The following is a 24013-nucleotide window of genomic DNA, read 5'->3' as shown; positions in this document are numbered from 1 at the left end:
ATTGGTGACTTTTAGAATTGTTTGGCATGTCTTGAATTTGTATAATGAGACGCTTGACTTGTATGTTAACGATATGGTCGTCGTGTTAATGTTTCGACACGAACATGGCTATATCATTAATTTGTTGTGCCATGGGCTTGCGAGTGAGTCCGTCAAAACCTATGGAGCGTAACATGGTCTAATATTGCCATATCTACACATGGTCATGCGGTGCATACAATTTGGTTGTCTATAAAAAATGGCATTCATTGCCATCTACCTAGACTTTTTTTATCTGGGTCTTCATTTGTCATGCCATGATGCTTGACATATAGCAGATCAAACTCACAAAGGCGTTAGTATGTATATATTTAGAACTGAAATGAATATGTTTTCACAAGGAAATAAAGCACATCCACCATGCAACAGTTTGTTGTGAAAGGGAAGTTTTATTCGATCGTATAGACCTTTCCACTGTCAAGTAGAGAGTGTAGTTGTAATAGTTGGTAAGACAGAACCGCACGCTGTGGTTTCCAGTTTCTCCGTCGGCGGGCGGCCATCCAACTCGGTGAGTGGCGTGTTCAGGCGTCGGACCACGTGACGTGGACCTCGCCGACATCAGTATGGAGCCCGAGCGCCTTCCAAACAGCGCGGGAGGAATCCACGATGTTGTTGCGGCATCCTCCATGGGAGTCGCACTCGTCCACGACCCGTGCCCTCACGGTACGCCCGCTCTCCGCTGTAATGCGGATAGCCTTGCCACACCTCTTCCCTCCTGCGTACCACCGCGAGGACAGCGCCACGATCAGGTCGTCGTCGCTGTGGAAACGGCCATCACACGATGCTGCACCGCCGCCGTCCTCGCCTCGCTTGAAACCGTTCACCGTCATCACAGCAGGGGTGCCGTCACCGTCGTGATCACCGTGCGCTGGCTTGCCGTGCCGCCGGGCTGCGGCGCAAGAGACCTGAAACAGAGCTAGGATGGCAATGGCTACGGCAATCTTGGTCTTCGCCATTGCTGTTTATTCCTTGGCTCGACAGGGGTGCAGGTGCTCGGCATACACTCTGGCTCTATCTTAGTGTGTATATGTAGCCGTGCTCTCACTTCTCGGATCGTTGTATTCGATATGAGGTTAATGGCCCTATCTGAGACGAGTGCGTTGTATCAGGAACCGATGCTAGCTATCTGTATGTGATGGTGTTTGTGTGAGGCGGCTGTCAGCTCACTGCGATGTTGCCATATCCTCTCGGTAAGTCCTACGGAAGAACAGCTGACGAGCAAGCCTGCGTTTGGAAGCTGAAGCTGGAAAGCCCCGGATGTGTGCTTCATCTTTCCACTGGCTGATCAACCAAGGCAATCGCATACTTCACGTCCAAAACCCATGCAGAAAAAAAGGATACGAGTTCGAAAGTTTGGTTCCCTTGCTGTCACAAGTGGTGATCATTAGACTTGGTCAGTCTTCCGTATACTGCTAGCCAAGGTAACTATTGTGTACAAACTCTTATATATGCGGTATAAAAAAATGTAAATATGCATAAATAGAAAGTCTAGCTAGGGTTAATTATTCTGAAAATTCCAAAGAGTTGTATGCAAAACACCTAAATTAATACAATTTTTAGAAAGTGTAAGACCTATATTCGTCAAGAGTATAAGACCTGTATATAAAATCTCTGCAGATTTATGATCGAGCGTAAAATTTAAGATTAATATTGGTTCTTGTTGTTTTTTAAAAACAAATCTCAATTTACATCACGTGACCTACTTTATACTTATGTTGGCGCAGATCTGCCGTCAATCACTTAGTGTGTACAGGTGGCGGTGCTCTCTACAGCGGCGTGGACGGTTCACGGCCTATGACCGGACAGTCCGCGACCCTACGGTTGGAGCAGGTCTTTCCTGTGTCGAGTCGGACGATCCGCGCCTGGGGCCGGACAGTCCGCGCGTGCGCATGGGCGACGATGTTCGCCAACAGCATTTGGATTTCGCCCCGTGGGAGGGACCCGTCAGGGAGGATAGATCCTAGGGTTGTCTTGGGGTCGATAGGCCACCCAAGGCGTCCCAAGATGACGTAGAACCGAATAGAGGTGAAGATGGAGATCAAGAAAGCTACGTTACTACTACTCCTAGGGCATGAAAATATAGGAATGGAAGTTAGATTGATTTGGTTCGATTGTTGGCGTCTACAATCGACCGTGCCCCTTCATATATATAGGGGGAGGTCTAGACCCGTTCCTAGCGTTTCCCAACATTAACCGCGAGTTTAGATGGATAAACACGCACGGAGAAAGGGCTTAAATGCTTGATCTGATCTTAGCACACAAAAGGTAGACGATTCTCCTACTCCCTCGCTGATGGGTGGCCCATAGTAGTTCGGACGTTCTTATATCATGCGATCTCTCTTACCTGTGGACTCCAAGGGCCCGTGGATCTTTTCCCTAACAAGTCATATCCAACGGTTACCAATTAAATTAATAGTGCATAAAAACTCATCGTGAGTAGGTGGGTGCATGGCCAGCGGCTGATGGTGCGGAGGCGGGAGCTAGGGCAACAGAGGTAGTGAGCGCGAGCACAGCGAGAGGAAGCAAACACCCCAATTTGTGTATGGATCGTGGATGTCTATGTACAGACGATGCATTTGTTAATTAGATTATTGGTGACTTTTAGTAATTTTTGTTCGACATGTCTTGAATTTGTGTAATGAGATGCTTGACTTGTACGTTAACGATATGGTCACCGTGTTAACGTTTTGACATGAACATGGCTATAGCATTAATTTGTTGTGCCATGGGCTTGCGAGTGAGTCCGTCAGAACCTATGGAGCGTGACAGGGTCTAATATTGCCATATCTAAACATTGTCATGCCATGCATACAATTTGGTTGTCTATAAAAATGGAATTCATTGCCATCTACCTAGACTTTTTTATCTGGGTCTTCATTTGTCATGCCATGATGCTTGACATATAACAGATCAAACTCACAAAGGCGTCAGTATGTATATATTTAGAACTGAAATGAATATGTTTTCATAAGGAAATAAAGCACATACACCATGCAACAGTTTGTTGTGAAAAGGAAGTTTTAACAAAGCATCTATCAAACAATACTAAACCTAGCAATAGTACTTAACTATCATATACTCACTATACCAGGGGAATTAACCATCGTATACTAAATTAATAAAGCATCTTAATTAACTTAATTATCCTAGCAATTATACTAAACCCTAAATCGTAAACCAAAAAAGGAAGTTTACCTTGACGTGGTTCCGGGGTGGTTATGGGTGGTCGGTGCCGAGGATAGTGGGCGGGGCTGAGGACGTGTGGCCGGTGGCGGGGGCGACTGCTGAGTGTGCGCGGGGCGCGAGCGAGGCTAGGGAGAAGCACGCGGCGGCGTGAGCCGTAGGCTATGCCGGCGAGCGGTGATGCGGTGGGTGTGGGGGTGGTGAGCGAGCAAGCGAGCGAGAGAGAGAAATAAGAAACACCAGGGTTATGGAAAACCTCTTTGCAGAGTGCCCGCGATCCAGCACTCGGTATAGATTTTTTAATTTAAAAATATACTTTGCCGAGTGTTTTGGATCTGACACTCGACAAAGTGTTTTTTGCCGAGTGCCCATTGGCAAGCACTCGACAAAGATTGTTTTAATTTTTTTTTAAATTCTTTGCCGAGTGTCCCCCGACACACACACGGCAAAGAATACAACTTTCTCGGAACATTCTCAAATATTGTTGAAGAAAAAAATGAAAATATACTTTGCCGAGTGTCTGCCGGGGGACACTCGGCGAAGATTGTTTTATGTCGAGTGTCAACGTCTGCCGCTTGATAAAGTTAACGGTCGTCAGCTATAGATGGCTGCTGACGGCCCTTTGCGGAGCGTCGCGTTATGCCAAGAGTTTGACACATAGAAAGGGGACTTTGCCGAGTGTCCATCTATGTCGAGTGTCTCACTCTCAGTAAACGTGGTCATTGCCAAGAGTCTTATTTCGCCGAGCACTCGACAATGAGTCGAATTCTGGTAGCGGTGCTAGCTGAGGACCCAAGGTAAAGTTTAATTATTTTTCTCTCAATCGTACAAGGGTTTAGCCTACTGCTACTCGAGTATAGATGGCAACGCATAAAATATCCACGCATACTGACATCATGTGTTCGTATTCACCAGCAATATACATTTCCCATGTTCTACAAATCATTGCAAAATTATTTATCCAAAGTTTAAAATCTTAGAAAAAGAAATATATATATATATATTGTATTTATATATTACACCTGGGTGCAATCAATATAGAGAATGCACTCAGGCCGAACCTACGCACCAGGAGCACCTGGTCCGAGCCAACCGCCCCACCCAGGCCGAACCGACGCTTCGTCTTCGTCCCTCCCGCACGCTTCCGACACTTTACGTCAACAACCTGTAGCATGAATTTGACAACCTACGATTATTGTTTTGTTTAACAGATTTTTGGACATAGTTATATAGAAGTTGCAATCACACCAGACCAGCAGTTGCAATTACACCAGACAGCAGTTGCAATCATTGTTTGTTTAACAGAGTTTTGGACATAGTTATATAGAAGTTGCAATCACACCAGACCAGCTGCAATTACACCAGACAACAGTTGCAATCATTATTTGTTTAACAGATTTTTGGACATAGTTATATAAGTTGCAATCACACGAGACCAGCAGTTGCAATTACATCAGACCAGCAGTTGCAATCATATTTTTTTAACAAAATTTACCAGAGTTATTCAGTACTTGCAATCACATCAGAGCAACTCAGCAGTTGCATCCACACCACACCAGCATATGCAATCATTTTGTTTACATTTTTTAACAGATATTTAGGTAGAATTATACAGCAGTTGCAATCACACCTAATGCGGGGTTGCAATCACACCACACCAGCAGTTGCAATCACACCACACCATGGATCTAGGGTTAGAGGATCGGAGGAAGGAGTCGGCGGGTCAGGGAGGCGCGACGGTGGGGGACAGGGAGGCGCGCTGACAGAGAGGCGCGCGGCGGCGCGGGGACAGGGAGGCGCTCGGCGGCGGCGGGGGAGAGGGTGGCGCGGGGACAGGGAGGTGCGCGTACAGGAGGGCCAAGGGCGTGCTCTTATGGGGAGGCGTGCTCGGGGTGTTAGGTGCTCTGGTCGGACAGGGAGTATTGGGGTTTGTGCATCCACAAACTAAAATACACATGGGTGCATTTTAGTGCCGGTATATATATAATGGAAGCCCTGGCCTTCTCGGATCGTTGGGTTCGATAGGAGGTTAATGGCCCTATATGAGACGAATGTGTTGTATCAGGAACCGATGCTAGTTATCTGTATGTGATGGTGTATGTGTTAGGCGGCTGTCAGCTCACTGCGATGTTGCCATATCCTCTCGGTAAGTCCTACGGAAGAACAGCTTATGAGCAAGCCGCTGTGTTTGGAAGCTGAAGCTAGAAAGCCCCGGATGTTTCACTGGCTGATCAACCAACGCAATCTGATACTTCACGTCCAAAACCCATGCAGAAAAGGATACAAGTTCGAAAGTTTGGTTCCCTTCACTACCGGAATCGACGGCTTTGCCGAGTGCCTGAAGCACTCGGCAAAGCCTTAAAAACACTCGGCAAAGTCTTTGTCGAGTGTCGCACTCGGCAAAGAGGGCTTGGCACACAGTGCATCGGCAAAGCCTTCTTTGCCGAGTACTTTTTCTCGGGCACTCGGCAAAGTGGTTTGCCGAGTGCCAGAGAACACTCGGCAAAGAAAAGCAGTCGTTACGACGCTGGGTGACGGAGACGGCGTCTTTGCCGAGTGTCCCCAGTGACACTCAACAAAGGAGTTACCTTTGTCGAGTGTCTGCCTGACAGCACTCGGCAAAGAATCCGCCATAGGAGTCCCCATGTCTGGTACTTTGTCGAGTGCTTGGTATGGCACTCGGCAAAGCGTGCTTCTTTGCCGAGTGCCAGAGTCATTACACTTGGCAAAGAACCTATACCGGTGCCCAGGTCTTGGTTGTTTGCCGAGTGCTATGGTTCTGACACTCGGCAAAGCACCTCTTTGCCGAGTGTTACACTCGGCAAAGTGACCAGTACACACCTTTTTTATTTGTTTTCTCTATTCCATCCAAACAAACAAAAGATATTTCACAGATATCACATATATACATCACAGATCATCATAGACATATATAGCCAACACAAACAGTATTAACACAAATTCTGACATAAGTTGAGAGGTTCTCAACACAAACAGTATTAACAGAAGTTCAGAAGTATCAACACAAGTTCACAAGGCCACACAAGTATTCAACATAAGTTTTGTGTTCGAAACACTAAAAACATAACTCTCATGGAGGTGGGCGGTTGGACTAGTGCTGCGTTGGGCTGTACCCTTCATGAGAGTTGTTGGATGCCGCCCCAGATTGGCCCTGCATAGAGAACAAATTGCATGTGTTATACCAGATGCATTACCAACATGTAACTACAATTTTGATACTCACGGGAGTATGGAACAAAGCAGGGTCAACTGCAGGGAACAATGGAGGTGGCGGAACGAAACCCTGTGCGGCGCCAAGGCTCTGCATGTACTGGAACATCTCCGCCATCCTTTGATCAGCCGCTCGACAAAGGCAAAGCTCCTGGCACTCGGCAAAGGCCCGGATTCCGGTAGTGCTTGTTGTCACAAGTGATGATGATTAGACTTGGTCAGTCTTCCGTCTACTGCTAGCCAAGGTAAATATTGTGTACAAACTCTTATATATGTGGTATAAAAAATAATGTAAATATGCATATATATTAAGTCTAGCTAGGGTTAATTATTATGAAAATTCCAAAGAGCTGTATGCAAAACACATATATTATATTCTTAGAAAGTGAAAGACCTATATTATATTCTTCAAGAATATAAGACTTGTATATAAAATCTCTGCAGATTTATGATCGAGCTTAAAATTTAAGATTAATATGGGTCTTTGTTGTTGTTTTTTCAAAAACAAACAAATCTGAATTTATATCACACGTGACCTACTTTATACTTCCGTTGTTGCTGATCAGGCGCCAAACACTAAGAGGTATACCGACAGCGGTGCTCTCTACGACGGTGTGGACACTCCGCGGCCTAGGGCCGGACGGTTCGCGATCGTGTGGTAGGAGCGGGTCTTCCTTGCGTCGAGTCAGACGATCCGCGCCGGACGGACCACGTGTGTGCAGGGGCGACGAGGTTCGCCAATAACACCCGGATCTCGCCCCCTGAGAGGGACCTATTAGGGAGGAGAGATCCTAAGGTTGTCTTGGGGTCAGCAAACCACCCAAGACGCCTACAGATGACGTAGAGCCGAAAAGAGGTGAAGATGGAGATCGAGAAGACTATGTTACTACTACTCCTAGGGCATGAAAATAAAGGAATGGAAGTTAGATTGATTTGGTTCGATTGTTGGTGTCTGCAATCGACCGTATGTATATATATATAAGTGGAAGGTTTGGACCCATTCCTAGGCGTTCCCCAGCAGAAACCACGAGTTTAGATGGATAAACACGCACGGAAAAAGGGGCTTAACCGCCTGATCTATGACCTTAGCATGGAAAAGGTAGACGATTCCCCTACTCCCTCGCTGACGGGTGGCCCCTTGTAGTTTGGAGGTTCTTATATCGTGCGATCTCTCTGACCGGTGGATCCCAAGGGCCCAAGGATCTTTTTCCCGACAAGTCATATCCAACGGTTAACAATTAAGTTAATAGTGCATAAAAACTCATCATGACTAGGTGGGTGCGGTGGCCAGCGGCTCATGGTGCGGAGGCGGGAGCTAGGGCAACAGAGGTAGCGAGCGCGGGCAGCCCGCGAGAGGAAGCAGACACCCGCAATTTCTGTATGGATCGTGGATGTCTGTATAGACGATGTATTTGTTAATTGGATTATTGGTGACTTTTAGAATTGTTTGGCATGTCTTGAATTTGTATAATGAGACGCTTGACTTGTATGTTAACGATATGGTCGTCGTGTTAATGTTTCGACACGAACATGGCTATATCATTAATTTGTTGTGCCATGGGCTTGCGAGTGAGTCCGTCAAAACCTATGGAGCGTAACATGGTCTAATATTGCCATATCTACACATGGTCATGCGGTGCATACAATTTGGTTGTCTATAAAAAATGGCATTCATTGCCATCTACCTAGACTTTTTTTATCTGGGTCTTCATTTGTCATGCCATGATGCTTGACATATAGCAGATCAAACTCACAAAGGCGTTAGTATGTATATATTTAGAACTGAAATGAATATGTTTTCACAAGGAAATAAAGCACATCCACCATGCAACAGTTTGTTGTGAAAGGGAAGTTTTATTCGATCGTATAGACCTTTCCACTGTCAAGTAGAGAGTGTAGTTGTAATAGTTGGTAAGACAGAACCGCACGCTGTGGTTTCCAGTTTCTCCGTCGGCGGGCGGCCATCCAACTCGGTGAGTGGCGTGTTCAGGCGTCGGACCACGTGACGTGGACCTCGCCGACATCAGTATGGAGCCCGAGCGCCTTCCAAACAGCGCGGGAGGAATCCACGATGTTGTTGCGGCATCCTCCATGGGAGTCGCACTCGTCCACGACCCGTGCCCTCACGGTACGCCCGCTCTCCGCTGTAATGCGGATAGCCTTGCCACACCTCTTCCCTCCTGCGTACCACCGCGAGGACAGCGCCACGATCAGGTCGTCGTCGCTGTGGAAACGGCCATCACACGATGCTGCACCGCCGCCGTCCTCGCCTCGCTTGAAACCGTTCACCGTCATCACAGCAGGGGTGCCGTCACCGTCGTGATCACCGTGCGCTGGCTTGCCGTGCCGCCGGGCTGCGGCGCAAGAGACCTGAAACAGAGCTAGGATGGCAATGGCTACGGCAATCTTGGTCTTCGCCATTGCTGTTTATTCCTTGGCTCGACAGGGGTGCAGGTGCTCGGCATACACTCTGGCTCTATCTTAGTGTGTATATGTAGCCGTGCTCTCACTTCTCGGATCGTTGTATTCGATATGAGGTTAATGGCCCTATCTGAGACGAGTGCGTTGTATCAGGAACCGATGCTAGCTATCTGTATGTGATGGTGTTTGTGTGAGGCGGCTGTCAGCTCACTGCGATGTTGCCATATCCTCTCGGTAAGTCCTACGGAAGAACAGCTGACGAGCAAGCCTGCGTTTGGAAGCTGAAGCTGGAAAGCCCCGGATGTGTGCTTCATCTTTCCACTGGCTGATCAACCAAGGCAATCGCATACTTCACGTCCAAAACCCATGCAGAAAAAAAGGATACGAGTTCGAAAGTTTGGTTCCCTTGCTGTCACAAGTGGTGATCATTAGACTTGGTCAGTCTTCCGTATACTGCTAGCCAAGGTAACTATTGTGTACAAACTCTTATATATGCGGTATAAAAAAATGTAAATATGCATAAATAGAAAGTCTAGCTAGGGTTAATTATTCTGAAAATTCCAAAGAGTTGTATGCAAAACACCTAAATTAATACAATTTTTAGAAAGTGTAAGACCTATATTCGTCAAGAGTATAAGACCTGTATATAAAATCTCTGCAGATTTATGATCGAGCGTAAAATTTAAGATTAATATTGGTTCTTGTTGTTTTTTAAAAACAAATCTCAATTTACATCACGTGACCTACTTTATACTTATGTTGGCGCAGATCTGCCGTCAATCACTTAGTGTGTACAGGTGGCGGTGCTCTCTACAGCGGCGTGGACGGTTCACGGCCTATGACCGGACAGTCCGCGACCCTACGGTTGGAGCAGGTCTTTCCTGTGTCGAGTCGGACGATCCGCGCCTGGGGCCGGACAGTCCGCGCGTGCGCATGGGCGACGATGTTCGCCAACAGCATTTGGATTTCGCCCCGTGGGAGGGACCCGTCAGGGAGGATAGATCCTAGGGTTGTCTTGGGGTCGATAGGCCACCCAAGGCGTCCCCAAGATGACGTAGAACCGAATAGAGGTGAAGATGGAGATCAAGAAAGCTACGTTACTACTACTCCTAGGGCATGAAAATATAGGAATGGAAGTTAGATTGATTTGGTTCGATTGTTGGCGTCTACAATCGACCGTGCCCCTTCATATATATAGGGGGAGGTCTAGACCCGTTCCTAGCGTTTCCCAACATTAACCGCGAGTTTAGATGGATAAACACGCACGGAGAAAGGGCTTAAATGCTTGATCTGATCTTAGCACACAAAAGGTAGACGATTCTCCTACTCCCTCGCTGATGGGTGGCCCATAGTAGTTCGGACGTTCTTATATCATGCGATCTCTCTTACCTGTGGACTCCAAGGGCCCGTGGATCTTTTCCCTAACAAGTCATATCCAACGGTTACCAATTAAATTAATAGTGCATAAAAACTCATCGTGAGTAGGTGGGTGCATGGCCAGCGGCTGATGGTGCGGAGGCGGGAGCTAGGGCAACAGAGGTAGTGAGCGCGAGCACAGCGAGAGGAAGCAAACACCCCAATTTGTGTATGGATCGTGGATGTCTATGTACAGACGATGCATTTGTTAATTAGATTATTGGTGACTTTTAGTAATTTTTGTTCGACATGTCTTGAATTTGTGTAATGAGATGCTTGACTTGTACGTTAACGATATGGTCACCGTGTTAACGTTTTGACATGAACATGGCTATAGCATTAATTTGTTGTGCCATGGGCTTGCGAGTGAGTCCGTCAGAACCTATGGAGCGTGACAGGGTCTAATATTGCCATATCTAAACATTGTCATGCCATGCATACAATTTGGTTGTCTATAAAAATGGAATTCATTGCCATCTACCTAGACTTTTTTATCTGGGTCTTCATTTGTCATGCCATGATGCTTGACATATAACAGATCAAACTCACAAAGGCGTCAGTATGTATATATTTAGAACTGAAATGAATATGTTTTCATAAGGAAATAAAGCACATACACCATGCAACAGTTTGTTGTGAAAAGGAAGTTTTAACAAAGCATCTATCAAACAATACTAAACCTAGCAATAGTACTTAACTATCATATACTCACTATACCAGGGGAATTAACCATCGTATACTAAATTAATAAAGCATCTTAATTAACTTAATTATCCTAGCAATTATACTAAACCCTAAATCGTAAACCAAAAAAGGAAGTTTACCTTGACGTGGTTCCGGGGTGGTTATGGGTGGTCGGTGCCGAGGATAGTGGGCGGGGCTGAGGACGTGTGGCCGGTGGCGGGGGCGACTGCTGAGTGTGCGCGGGGCGCGAGCGAGGCTAGGGAGAAGCACGCGGCGGCGTGAGCCGTAGGCTATGCCGGCGAGCGGTGATGCGGTGGGTGTGGGGGTGGTGAGCGAGCAAGCGAGCGAGAGAGAGAAATAAGAAACACCAGGGTTATGGAAAACCTCTTTGCAGAGTGCCCGCGATCCAGCACTCGGTATAGATTTTTTAATTTAAAAATATACTTTGCCGAGTGTTTTGGATCTGACACTCGACAAAGTGTTTTTTGCCGAGTGCCCATTGGCAAGCACTCGACAAAGATTGTTTTAATTTTTTTTTAAATTCTTTGCCGAGTGTCCCCCGACACACACACGGCAAAGAATACAACTTTCTCGGAACATTCTCAAATATTGTTGAAGAAAAAAATGAAAATATACTTTGCCGAGTGTCTGCCGGGGGACACTCGGCGAAGATTGTTTTATGTCGAGTGTCAACGTCTGCCGCTTGATAAAGTTAACGGTCGTCAGCTATAGATGGCTGCTGACGGCCCTTTGCGGAGCGTCGCGTTATGCCAAGAGTTTGACACATAGAAAGGGGACTTTGCCGAGTGTCCATCTATGTCGAGTGTCTCACTCTCAGTAAACGTGGTCATTGCCAAGAGTCTTATTTCGCCGAGCACTCGACAATGAGTCGAATTCTGGTAGCGGTGCTAGCTGAGGACCCAAGGTAAAGTTTAATTATTTTTCTCTCAATCGTACAAGGGTTTAGCCTACTGCTACTCGAGTATAGATGGCAACGCATAAAATATCCACGCATACTGACATCATGTGTTCGTATTCACCAGCAATATACATTTCCCATGTTCTACAAATCATTGCAAAATTATTTATCCAAAGTTTAAAATCTTAGAAAAAGAAATATATATATATATATTGTATTTATATATTACACCTGGGTGCAATCAATATAGAGAATGCACTCAGGCCGAACCTACGCACCAGGAGCACCTGGTCCGAGCCAACCGCCCCACCCAGGCCGAACCGACGCTTCGTCTTCGTCCCTCCCGCACGCTTCCGACACTTTACGTCAACAACCTGTAGCATGAATTTGACAACCTACGATTATTGTTTTGTTTAACAGATTTTTGGACATAGTTATATAGAAGTTGCAATCACACCAGACCAGCAGTTGCAATTACACCAGACAGCAGTTGCAATCATTGTTTGTTTAACAGAGTTTTGGACATAGTTATATAGAAGTTGCAATCACACCAGACCAGCTGCAATTACACCAGACAACAGTTGCAATCATTATTTGTTTAACAGATTTTTGGACATAGTTATATAAGTTGCAATCACACGAGACCAGCAGTTGCAATTACATCAGACCAGCAGTTGCAATCATATTTTTTTAACAAAATTTACCAGAGTTATTCAGTACTTGCAATCACATCAGAGCAACTCAGCAGTTGCATCCACACCACACCAGCATATGCAATCATTTTGTTTACATTTTTTAACAGATATTTAGGTAGAATTATACAGCAGTTGCAATCACACCTAATGCGGGGTTGCAATCACACCACACCAGCAGTTGCAATCACACCACACCATGGATCTAGGGTTAGAGGATCGGAGGAAGGAGTCGGCGGGTCAGGGAGGCGCGACGGTGGGGGACAGGGAGGCGCGCTGACAGAGAGGCGCGCGGCGGCGCGGGGACAGGGAGGCGCTCGGCGGCGGCGGGGGAGAGGGTGGCGCGGGGACAGGGAGGTGCGCGTACAGGAGGGCCAAGGGCGTGCTCTTATGGGGAGGCGTGCTCGGGGTGTTAGGTGCTCTGGTCGGACAGGGAGTATTGGGGTTTGTGCATCCACAAACTAAAATACACATGGGTGCATTTTAGTGCCGGTATATATATAATGGAAGCCCTGGCCTTCCATTAGTACCAGGAAGCCCCAGCCAGGTATAGCCACGTCCCGTACCAGCGTGTGTTCCATCGGGCACGGGTTCTTACTCGGATAGATTTTACCGTAAAACATGAACTAAAACAGCGTAAATGATTACGAATTTTAGCGTCAATCGTAGATCTGTTTCGAAACGGCGAATGCGGGCCGAAAATTACGGCGTAAAAATCTCACGCGTCCCATCGTGATCGGGTTCTGACTCGGACAGATTTTAGCGTAAAACATGAACCAAAACAGCGTAAATAATTACGAATTTTAGCGTAAATCATAGATCTGTTTCGAAACGGCGAATGCGGCCCAAAAATTACGGCGTAAAAATCTCGCGCGTCCCATCATGATCGGGTTCTGACTCGGACAGATTTTAGCATAAAACATGAACCAAAACAACGTAAATGATTACGAATTTTAGCGTAAATCGTATATCTATTTCAAAACGGCAAATGAGGCCCCGAACTTACGGCGTGAAAATCTCGCGCGTCGTACACGGGTTCTGACTCTGGTAGATTTCAGCGTAAAACGTGAACCAAAATAGCATAAATCATCGATCTATTTCGTAACAATGAATGGGGCCTAAATTACTACGTGAAAATCGCACGCGTACGATCATGCGCAAGTTCTGGCTCGGGCGGATTTAAACTTAAAACATGAACCAAAATAGCACATCGTAAATGGGTATGAATTTTAGCGTAAATCGTCGATCTATTTCATAATGGCAAATGCCACGCATGAGGTTGCCGCAAAACACATCAATAAATGTCGTAAATTGGCGTAAAACCTATCAATAGATGTCATAAATTGGTGAAAAAGGCACCACGTGATTTGAGGTAATTATAGCATAAAATGCAAGCTAACTATCTACAGAACAAATGTTTCAGATTTTACAATAAGATACAAGAGATAATTATTCTTGTACTAAACAATGAGAAGGACATCTTCTTTTGGCAAGGCTTTCATAAAAGAGTACGTAGTCATCATCAATGTTACCACTGAACTTCTACGGTGAACTCATATGTTCAGTGCTTCGAATTAATGCAATAAAAAATAGAATTAATAAGGCGTATTTGAGGTGGTATATGTATGAGTACATGATGAACTGCACATTCCAAATACCCAGCTGACTTCAAGAAGAGATCAACAGTGGCTTCCCTACTCCCTGCATGCAACCACAGGTTTTATGTTGTCATGAGTCGTCACAGTGCACCAGCTGTAAAATATTTAGATCCAAGCATGTCATAGATCTGCAACAAAGATATAAAGGAGTCAATCATCATTAACATAACTGAAACAGAGATAAAAGGAGTCGGTCATTAATAACATAACTGAACCAAAACCAAATAAATCTGATCATTTGTATTTCATTCACAAAATTCTAGGTCATCACCTTCACTAGACATGAAAAGGAGCTTCCAGGTATATGATGATCGCCTCCATTCATCTCTGGAATGGTTCCTGCCACTTCAGTTGAACTGGAAGAGACATGAACATCACCTTCCTTCTGCAAAGAGAATAGAGATTAAATCAGATTAATAGCCACTTCGTATAATTCAACATTAGAAGAAAAATAAGCAGATATGCATAACTAAATCAGATTATCAACTGTCCTATTTTGTTATGATATCTGACTATATTCGGAGCAATTACAAGACATCATATTCAGGGTTATTGCTAGATGAAGCTCCCAAATTAAAAAAAAACAAGCAAGAAACTGATACATATACATTTATGAAATTCTGGTGTACGCACATCAACATATAAGAAATTATGAATATATGCTTCGTGAGACAAACATGATCATTTAGTATTTACCGTTAATAATGTGACTGAAATCAAATAAATGTCAACTCTTACCGGCTTATTGCTGAATGAAGAATTGCCATGGCCATTTTCTGAAACCTGTCAAAAGATAGAAATACAGCAAATGTCAACATTTCAACAGTGAGTATTAGGAATAGCAGCTGCATTTAATTTACAAGAAACATGTGAAAACATACATCCATGGCATCGTCATCTCCATCTCTCTTCCTTTTCTCTTAATTCAGGTGCCAAACAGTTCGACATCCTGCAGACATCAGGTCCTGGTGAAGACTCCAGTGTCCAAGAATTTTGTCCAGGTGCCTGCAATAAACCAGTTACAAATCCTTGTGAATTCTCATTTCCATCTGCTGGTCTGTTAATTGATAAAAAACTTAGGGTTACGGAATGGAGAACAAATGCCATGGAAGCAGTAACATACAGGCACACAGTGGAAGAGATGGCGCTCCCAAATATGTGAATCACAAGGATGCGGCATTGAGTACGGTGAGAAGTCAGTGTACTTGTTTGTCCTCCAAGTTGACCCACCATACACATGATACAGTGCAAAAGCTTAGCAGGCACTAGTGGAAGTTTCCACAATAGCTTATGAGCCTTAGTCCAGTACCTTGAAAGCACCAATGTAGTACTCATTCCCAAGCATATCCTGAACCATTCCCCGATACCGGACCAGGGTGTCTGGTTTGATCAATCCAAGATTTGACGAATCCAACACCTGAACCTGGAATTGATTTTGCTTTGGCATTAGAAGCCTCACTTACAAAAAACGATAAGAAAATGTGTACACCAGAAGGGAGACCCTTTACTCCTCCCCAAGTCCCCAGAATACGAAAACCCTAACACATGTTCTTGTTTGTGCAGATTATTGATGCATCCAAATTAAATGGGACACGATTTCTGCAACTACTAGTCAATTTATATCTTGAATCGCCACCCCCAATGGCCAGATCCATAGGCAAATCAGTGTCAAGTACCGGGGAAAACAGAAAGGACAAGGATTGATCCTTCACCTTGCCAAGATCGTCTTGCTCGAGGAGGAAGGAGCGGAAGAGGTCGCCGGCACCCCAGTCTTTGCCACGGAACGCCGCCACAGGGTCGGCTCCTCCAGACTCCACCGCAGCGGCAGCGGTCGTCCTCTCGAAGGTGGCGCGAACCGCGCCCAATGGGTTCCCGACGAGATCGTACTGCAGCCCCACCGTCTCTCTCTCTCTCTCTTCTGGATCTGGGCAGGGTCGTGCAACCGCTGCCACTGAAACCCTAGTTATCTCGCACACAACAGCCGTAGGGGAAGGTTGGATATAGTAGACGATTTTATATGATAATGTTAGGACGAAATAAGCATAAACTTATTTACAAAAAAGCGTAAAAGGTTTACTGACAATATTGGGTGACGAATGAGCGGTCAGGGCTTTCTCCAACTAAAGAGAGCCCAGGGCTCCTAATACATAAACTATGTATATATATGTTTTATCCTGTAATTAACAAACCCCCAGGTTGTTTGCTTCAAATTAAACCCAGCTATTCAGACTACTGCAGATGCAATCCATATAGACAAAATACTATAGAAGCAGTAGAAGCCGGTACAAATTAAAGTCAAGCAAACATGATGTCCTTTCTGGGATTATAAAAGGATGAGGAGGCGTCCCTCAAGATAGGGGACCAACGAACTGGACTTGGAGTATTATCTTTTCGAAGAGCTCGGACCAACATAAATCTTATGTCTCCTGTATTTTACCTTCATATTACTGGTCACGCGTATACTCCTTATAAATTCATCAAGAACTATCCATAATTCCTCAAAGTTGTAAAATGAATAAAAATCCATATCTAATTCATTTTAGATCCAAATTTAAAACTGTGTGGACATTAGCTATGGCAGATAGGATCAGAAGAAGGCTCTTTGGCCCCCATTTTGCTTGACTAGGCCTTGACTAGGATGCCCTAGAGGGCCTACATGTGAGGACTGTGGTGGAGAGATATTACGAGAGATTGCCACCAGATATTCTATCGTAGTCTAATACACACGAGAGATCATTTGTAAACATCTCGTAGTCAATCCTACCACACCTCCCTGAAAGAGGTGAAAGGTCTTGCAAACCATGACAAAATGGGTGGCCCCTAGTAGTTCGGAGGTTCTTATCTCGTGCGATCTCTTTGACCGGTGGACCCCAAGGGCCCTTGATCTTTTCCCTGACAAATCATATTCAACATTTACCAATTAAGTTAATAGTGCATAAAAACTCATCGTGACTAGGTGGGTGCGTGGACAGCGGCGGATGGTGCGTAGGCGGGAGCTAGGCAACAGACGTAGCGAGCGCGAGCACAGGGAGAGGAAGCAGACAAACCAATTTGTGTATGGATCGTGGATGTCTATGTATAGACGATGCATTTGCTAATTGGATTATTGGTGACTTTTAGTAGTTATTGTTTGGCATGTCTTGAACACGTTAATGTTCGACCTGAACATGGCTATAACATTAATTTGTTGAGATGTGGGTTTGCCAGTGAGCCCGCAGAATCTATGGAGCGTGACAGGGTCTAATATTTCCATATCTAAACATGGTCATGTCGTGCATACAATTTGGTTGTCTATAAAAAATGGAGTTCATTGCCATCTATCTAGACTTATTTATCTGGGTGGAAATAAAGCACATATACCAAGCAACAATTTGTTGTGGAAGGGAAGTTTTATTCGATCGTATCGACCTTTCCACTATCAAGTACGTGGAGAGTGTAGTGATAACAATTGGTAGGACAGAACCGCGCGCCGTGGTTCCCAATTTCTCCGTGGTCGGGCGGCCATCCAACTCGGTGTGTAGCGTGTTCAGGCGTCGTACCACGTGACGTGGACCTCGCCGACATCCGTATCGAGCCTGAGCGCCTTCCAAACGGCTCGGGAGGAATCCACGATGTTGTTGCGGCATCCTCCATGGGAGTCGCACTCGTCCACGACCCGTGCCCTCACGGTTCCGCCCGCTCTCCGCTGTGATGCGGATAGCCTCACCGCACCTCTTCCCTCCCGCGTACCACCGCGAGGACAGCGCCACGATCAGCTTGTCATCGCTGTGGAAACTGCCATCACACGATGCTGCGCCGCCGCCATCCTCACCTCGCTCGAAACCGTTTACCGTCATCACAGCAGGGGTGCCGTTGCCGTCGTGGTCGCCATGAGCTGGTTTGCCGTGCCGCCGGGCTGCGGCGCATGACACCTGAAGCAGAGCTAGCAGGATGGCGATGGCTACCGCAATCTTAGTGTTCGCCATTGCTGTTTATTAATTCGTAAGCTAGCTCGACCGAGGTGCTTGGGATACATTGGCTCTTAGGGTATATATGTAGGCGTGCTCTCACTTCTCGGATCGTTGAGTTCGATACGAGGTTAATGGCCCTATCCGATCGACACAAGTGGGTTGTATCAGGCTGTCAGGTCACTTCGATGTTGCCATATCATCTCGGTAAGTCCTGCGCAAGAACACAGCTGATGAGCAAGCTGCTGTGTTTGGAAGCTGAAGCTGGAAAGCCCCAGATGATTCGGTGGACGTGTGCTTCATCTGTTCATCATTCCACTGGCTGATCAACCTAGGCAATCGCATACTTAACGTCCAAAACCCATGCAGAAAAGGATGCGAGCTCGATACTTTGGTTCCCTATAAAAATAGCTAACGTGCCTTGCTGTCACAAGTGGTGATGATTAGACTTGGTCAGTCTTCAGTCGGATCAGCGGATAAAATAATTTTTCTCTCTCAACGGATAAAAATATTCCAAACTCGAGTATAGAGGGCAACGGATAAAATATCAACGCATACTGGCATCTTGTGTTCGCATTCACCAATCACCAGCAATATACATTAGCATTGTTCTACAAATTATTGCAAAAATATTTATTCAAAGTTTAAAATCTTATTAGTTTCGTGCAACTACAGTAGAATGTCACTTACTAATCATAAATGTAAGTTACATCACATGCACATTGGAAAACTACTGTAGGCCACTTAAGTCAGATCATCATACTAGGAAAAACAAATATAACTTTCTCATAGGTGATAAGCCACTTAATGCATGTTTGGTTCGTTACCTCAATTGCCACACTTTGCCTAACTTTTCTGTCTAAGGTTAGTTATTCAATTCGAATGGTTAACCTTAGGCAAAATGTGACACATTTAGCAACAAACCAAACATGCCCTAAGGTCTCTAGGATCTAGAGAGCCAATATACCTTATACCATAATTATTCAAGATTTTATTCTTACAATTTACAAGGTATAAAATTCACAATGCTAGAACTTTCCAGAATAGAATTCAAAGATAGTTTTGAGGATTAATCTACTATTTGATTCAAAGAAACTAAAACTTGACAAAACAACAATTTAACTACATATTTAGTATTGTCTACAAACTCTTATATATGTCGTATATAACAAATAATGTAAATATGCATAAATAGAAAGTCTAGCTAGTGTTAATTATTCTGAAAATTCCAAAGAGTTGTATGCAAAACACCTAAAATTATACAATTTTTAGAAAGTGTAAGACCTATTCTTTAAGAATATAAGACTTGTATATAAAATCTGCATATTTATGATCTAGCGTAGAATTTAAGATTATTATGGGGGTCTTCGTTGTTTTTTTGTTTTAGAAAAAAATCTCAATTTATATCACGTGACCTATTTTATGCTTGTAATGATTTTGAATCCATTCTATAGCCCTGATTTGTTAATACTTTCTATAGTCCGATTCGGTTGGATCTTGGATACCTTACACTACCGTAGACATATTTTTTTTGCCGAGTGCTAAGATGTTTGCCGAATGCTAAACCTCGAATACTCAGTAAAGATAAACTTTGTCGAGTGTCTTGCTCGATAAATAACAACACACGCCAAAAAAATTCTTTGCCAAGTGTCCAACTCTCAGCATAAAAATGCAGTTGGTAATGGATTCTTTGCTGAGTTTCCAACTCTTAGCAAAATAAGGCACTCAACAAAGCGTCGTCAGCAGCCGAAGGTAGCTGCTGGCCATTAACTATATCGAGTGCCCAAGAAAAACACTTGGCAAAAAATATTGTTTACTGAGTGTCATATGCAGACACTTGGCAATGAATGCTTTTGTCATATGCAGACACTTGGCAATAAAGTGTTTGCAATATCTATTAGATTTAGTACATTTAATTGAATTTCTTTAGATAATTCAAATTTAAACTACAAGTCACTCGAATAATGGAAAACAATAAATGCAAAATTGATATTCATGTTATTGAGGACAAGCCGCGGCCTTATTCAAGAACATACCAGAAAATTCGAACATCGTGTTCACGAAACATGAACGCGAACTTGCAATCCAGTTGTTTTAAAATTGTGTAAACCACAAACAAAGTCAGAAAATCATGAAACTTCTTGAGATGTCATGATATCATATGTGGTGTGTGATAAAAAATTAACATAGTTTCAACAAAGGCACTGCGCATGGGGGGCCACAGGAGCTTTCTTTGCAAGTGCCTCAGAGCCAGCACTTGTCAAGAAAGCCGCTTTGCTAAGTGCCTAGCCAAACACTCGGCAAAGTCTCCATCACTGGCCACCGTCACGACAACTTTACATTGTCGAGTACCAGCTGACACTCGACAATCTCATCATTCAACTTAACAATTGTTGAAGCATGATCGCTGCAATCATTTATGTCAAAATCCTTACACCTAGTGCAAATTGAAACATGCTAAAAGATGAACTAGCAACATTGAACTTTTCTATCCTAACATTCAAATCATCATTATCATTCTTAAGGCTAGAGATAGATGAATGGCACGAAGATAATTCAGTGGATAACAATTCATTCTTCTTTAATTCTAAAGCAAGCGATTTATCTACATCTACAATCTTATAATGCTCCTAAAAAAGTAAATCCTCTTGCTTTTCAATTAATCTATTGTTTTCATTCAAAGCATCAATTAATTCATTGATTTTAGCAATTTTGGTTCTATCTAATCTCTTAAACAAATCACTATAATCTACATCATCCTTATTATTAGATTCCTCATTGCTAGAAGAAGTATACTTACGTGTGTCTTGAGTAAATACCTTCGTCTCCTTAGCCATGCGACATGTGTGATGCTTGCTGGGGAACAGAGTTGATTTGTCGAAGGCGGAGGTGGTGAGTCCCACGTCGTGAGAGTCAGATAAAGAGCAGTACGAGTCCCATTTCTTGTTGATATGCGTCTCACCCTTCTTCTTGTAGAACTTCTTCTTCTCCTTTCCCTTGGCGTTCTTGTTTTGATCCTGGTCATCATTATCAGGACTATTTGCTGTGAAATGACCAGTCTTACCCCATTTGAAGCAGACACGCTTCCCCTTGATTTTTGTTTGTCGAAGAAGTCCTTGCGCTCCTTGAGTGCGGTCTTGAAGCGCTTGATCAAAAGTGTAATCTCTTCTTCATTAAGGTTGGCCGCCTCAACTTACGCCACCTTGCTTGGGAGCGCCTCCTTGTTGTTCGTTGCTTTAAGGGCAACGATTTGTGATTTGTTGCACTGGGGGATCCCGTTTACGGTGTTGTCGATGTACCTTGCCTCCTTGGCCATTGTTCGTTGACTCACGGACTTGCCAATGACCTCCTTGGGCATCATTTGGTGGTACCTAGGGTTCTCACAAATAGAGTTTAGAAGGTTTGGATCTAAAACAGCGAATGACCTTAGCATCAGTCGGACAACGTCGTGATCGGTCCATCTCGACCTCTCGTAGTTTTGCACTTGATTTACCAAAGATTTGAGCCTGTTGTATATCTCTTGTGGCTCCTCTCCTCTCTTTATAGTGAACCTCCCCATTTCTCCTTCAATTAGCTCCATCTTAGTGATCATGGTCATATCATTTCCTACATGAGCGATCTTCAATGTATCCCAAATTTCTTTGGTGTTGTCCAAACCAAGACAGTAGTAGCTTGGACATTTTTGTGAATTGATTCTTGAGCATCAATAGCATTATAATGATCATCATTGCTATCTAGCAATTGCATTCCATTTTCTAGGACATCCGAAATGCTAGGGTGGAGAAACAAAAGGTGACTACACATTTTATGACTCTGCCATGAATAGTAATCCGCATCATACTGAGGAGTCTTGCCAAGGGGAATAGAAAGCAAATGGGCTTTTGAGTTATAAGGAATGCGTGAATAATTAAGAGACGTTTTGCGTAGTTTTGTTTAAACATCTTTTTCTTGGAGGAGGAGGATGACTCAGCCTTTTGCGAAGAGGAAGAAGTGTCGCTCTCATAGTAGATGATCTTCTTGATGAGCCTCTTCTTTTCCCCTCCTTGTGTGCTCCCAAGTCGACCATCTTGTCTCCCTTAGGCTCGTTGTCGAGGGGAATCTTCTCCTTCTCATTGGACACCTTCCCCTAGCCTTTAGAGTCCATCTCTTTGGGCAGTTCGACCCAATGAAAGAGACCGACTCCGATACCAATTGAGAGCACCTGAGGGGGTGAATAGGTGATCCTACAAAAATCAAAACTAAAACACAAACTTGGTCTAGAATATTATATTGTAGTTAGTGCAATTTAAACCAAGCTTGATAGAGAAGAAGAGAGAAAAGTTCCATTCACTTGATTGCTCTTACAAGATGTAAATTAAACTAAGAGCAATATCACAAGTGAATAGAGAGAACTTAGGAAGAGGGAAAATCGCAAGAAAAAAATGACACAAGACATGTGATTTTTGCCGTGGTTCGGTCAAGCCTAGAATGCTTGCCTACTCCACGATGTCCCAATGGACAAGGGTTGCACTCAACCCCTCTCATGTGATCCAAAGATCAAACTTAAGTGCCACGGTCTTCCTTATCGATATCAATCCCTTTCACAAGGAATCTACACAGTTGGAGTCTCTTGCAATCTTACACAAAAACAGAGTTACAACATGAATAACACAAGGGAGATGTAGAACATACACACGAGTAGCAACACAACGCTAGAAATGAGATCACAAAAGTGCAACAACAAGAATCACAATAACAGCTTCGAAACAGCGCTTAAATTTCAGTAGAATCACAATATCACGTTGCGACAGAGTGTCAGAGAGTTGAGTAACTCTTGGAGTACTTGGATGCTGAAGGAGGTCACAATGAGGGTCCTTTTATAGCCCTAAATGAGCCCATAGCGTTGCTCCTTCCTTGCAAAAACATGCTAAAAGCTGACTATCAGCGGGCGCACCGGACCGGTCCAGTGCACCATCGGATCGGGTCCACATGCCCCAGTCCGAGATCATATTGGATGCCTGCCTGATCTGATGGGCACTAGACAGGTCTGTTGCATCTGTGGACCGGGTGCCACATTAGCTAGTCGTTGGCCAGCGCACCCCGTTGGAGAGTAGCCGTTGGAGGCGGTTCGGTGCTACACTGGACCATGAACAGTGATGGACATGTGAATTATAAAATCAGATCCCCAAGGCTTCATTGTTCATCCATACGGGTGGTCTGGTGCATCAGGTCGACCAGTGCCTAGGTCTTGGCCCTAACAGACCTAGTTAGCTGCACCATCGGACCGGTCCAGTGAGGCCTAGACCCGCACAACTTAGGCTCTGTTGAGCCTAAGTTCTCCAATCTTTTTCAGCTATTCTTGGGAGATTCCCTACGACTTAGACAAACATAGATAGCACATAATCCAATTGACTAAGTGTGGAAAACTCACCTCTTTGCCATAGTTTCCTTTGAATTTGCAATATGTCCAAAAATAAGTCCAAAATGCCCTTTTTGCTACACAAAGAGTTAGAGGCCAAAATCAAGTGCTAGAAACATTGTATTAGGCATAAGTAACTTATACAAACATTCAAACCTCATGTTCTTATTGTTTTACCACAAGTTGCACTTTTAGCCTCCAATTTTGCTCATTAGGACTTAAGTTCATCAATTTGCCTCCAAGGGGACCTATGCTCATACTCATATCAAAGTAGTTAGTCCAATGTGGTGTGTTGTACACCTAATTACCAAAACATGTAGAAATGACTATCTAGCACATTTACCTTTCAGTAGGAATGATATGCTAGCTCTTGAGTGACTTAGTAAAGACAAGAGGTTGGTTAGGGGGTGTTGGGGGCCTTCAGC

General features: G+C 44.3%; 3 protein-coding genes across 3 annotated transcripts; all 3 read right to left on the bottom strand.

The window, feature by feature from the left end:
* Positions 1-560: 560 nt before the first annotated feature.
* Positions 561-1530, bottom strand: LOC118476133 (putative ripening-related protein 6). Its single transcript, XM_035964264.1, has one exon. It carries the CDS (start codon positions 993-995, stop codon positions 561-563), a length of 435 nt encoding a protein of 144 aa, XP_035820157.1. The 5' UTR covers positions 996-1530.
* A 6909-nt stretch (positions 1531-8439) lies between these two features.
* On the bottom strand, positions 8440-9409 carry LOC118476132 (putative ripening-related protein 6). Its single transcript, XM_035964263.1, has one exon. It carries the CDS (start codon positions 8872-8874, stop codon positions 8440-8442), a length of 435 nt encoding a protein of 144 aa, XP_035820156.1. The 5' UTR covers positions 8875-9409.
* A 6131-nt stretch (positions 9410-15540) lies between these two features.
* Positions 15541-18512, bottom strand: LOC118473177 (uncharacterized). The gene is made up of 3 exons (XM_035961927.1): positions 17604-18512; positions 15956-16202; positions 15541-15666 (listed from the first exon to the last, which is right to left on the bottom strand). The coding sequence occupies exons 1-3, from the start codon at positions 18206-18208 to the stop codon at positions 15541-15543; spliced, it is 978 nt and encodes a 325-aa protein (XP_035817820.1). The 5' UTR covers positions 18209-18512.
* Between the last annotated feature and the right edge of the window lie 5501 nt (positions 18513-24013).

The sequence above is a fragment of the Zea mays genome, chromosome 1 (assembly GCF_902167145.1).
Source record: "Zea mays cultivar B73 chromosome 1, Zm-B73-REFERENCE-NAM-5.0, whole genome shotgun sequence".
In the NCBI taxonomy this organism is placed as follows: Eukaryota; Viridiplantae; Streptophyta; class Magnoliopsida; order Poales; family Poaceae; genus Zea; species Zea mays.
The sequence above is the reverse complement of the archived record's forward strand: the minus strand, read 5'-3'. Positions and strand labels throughout refer to the sequence as shown.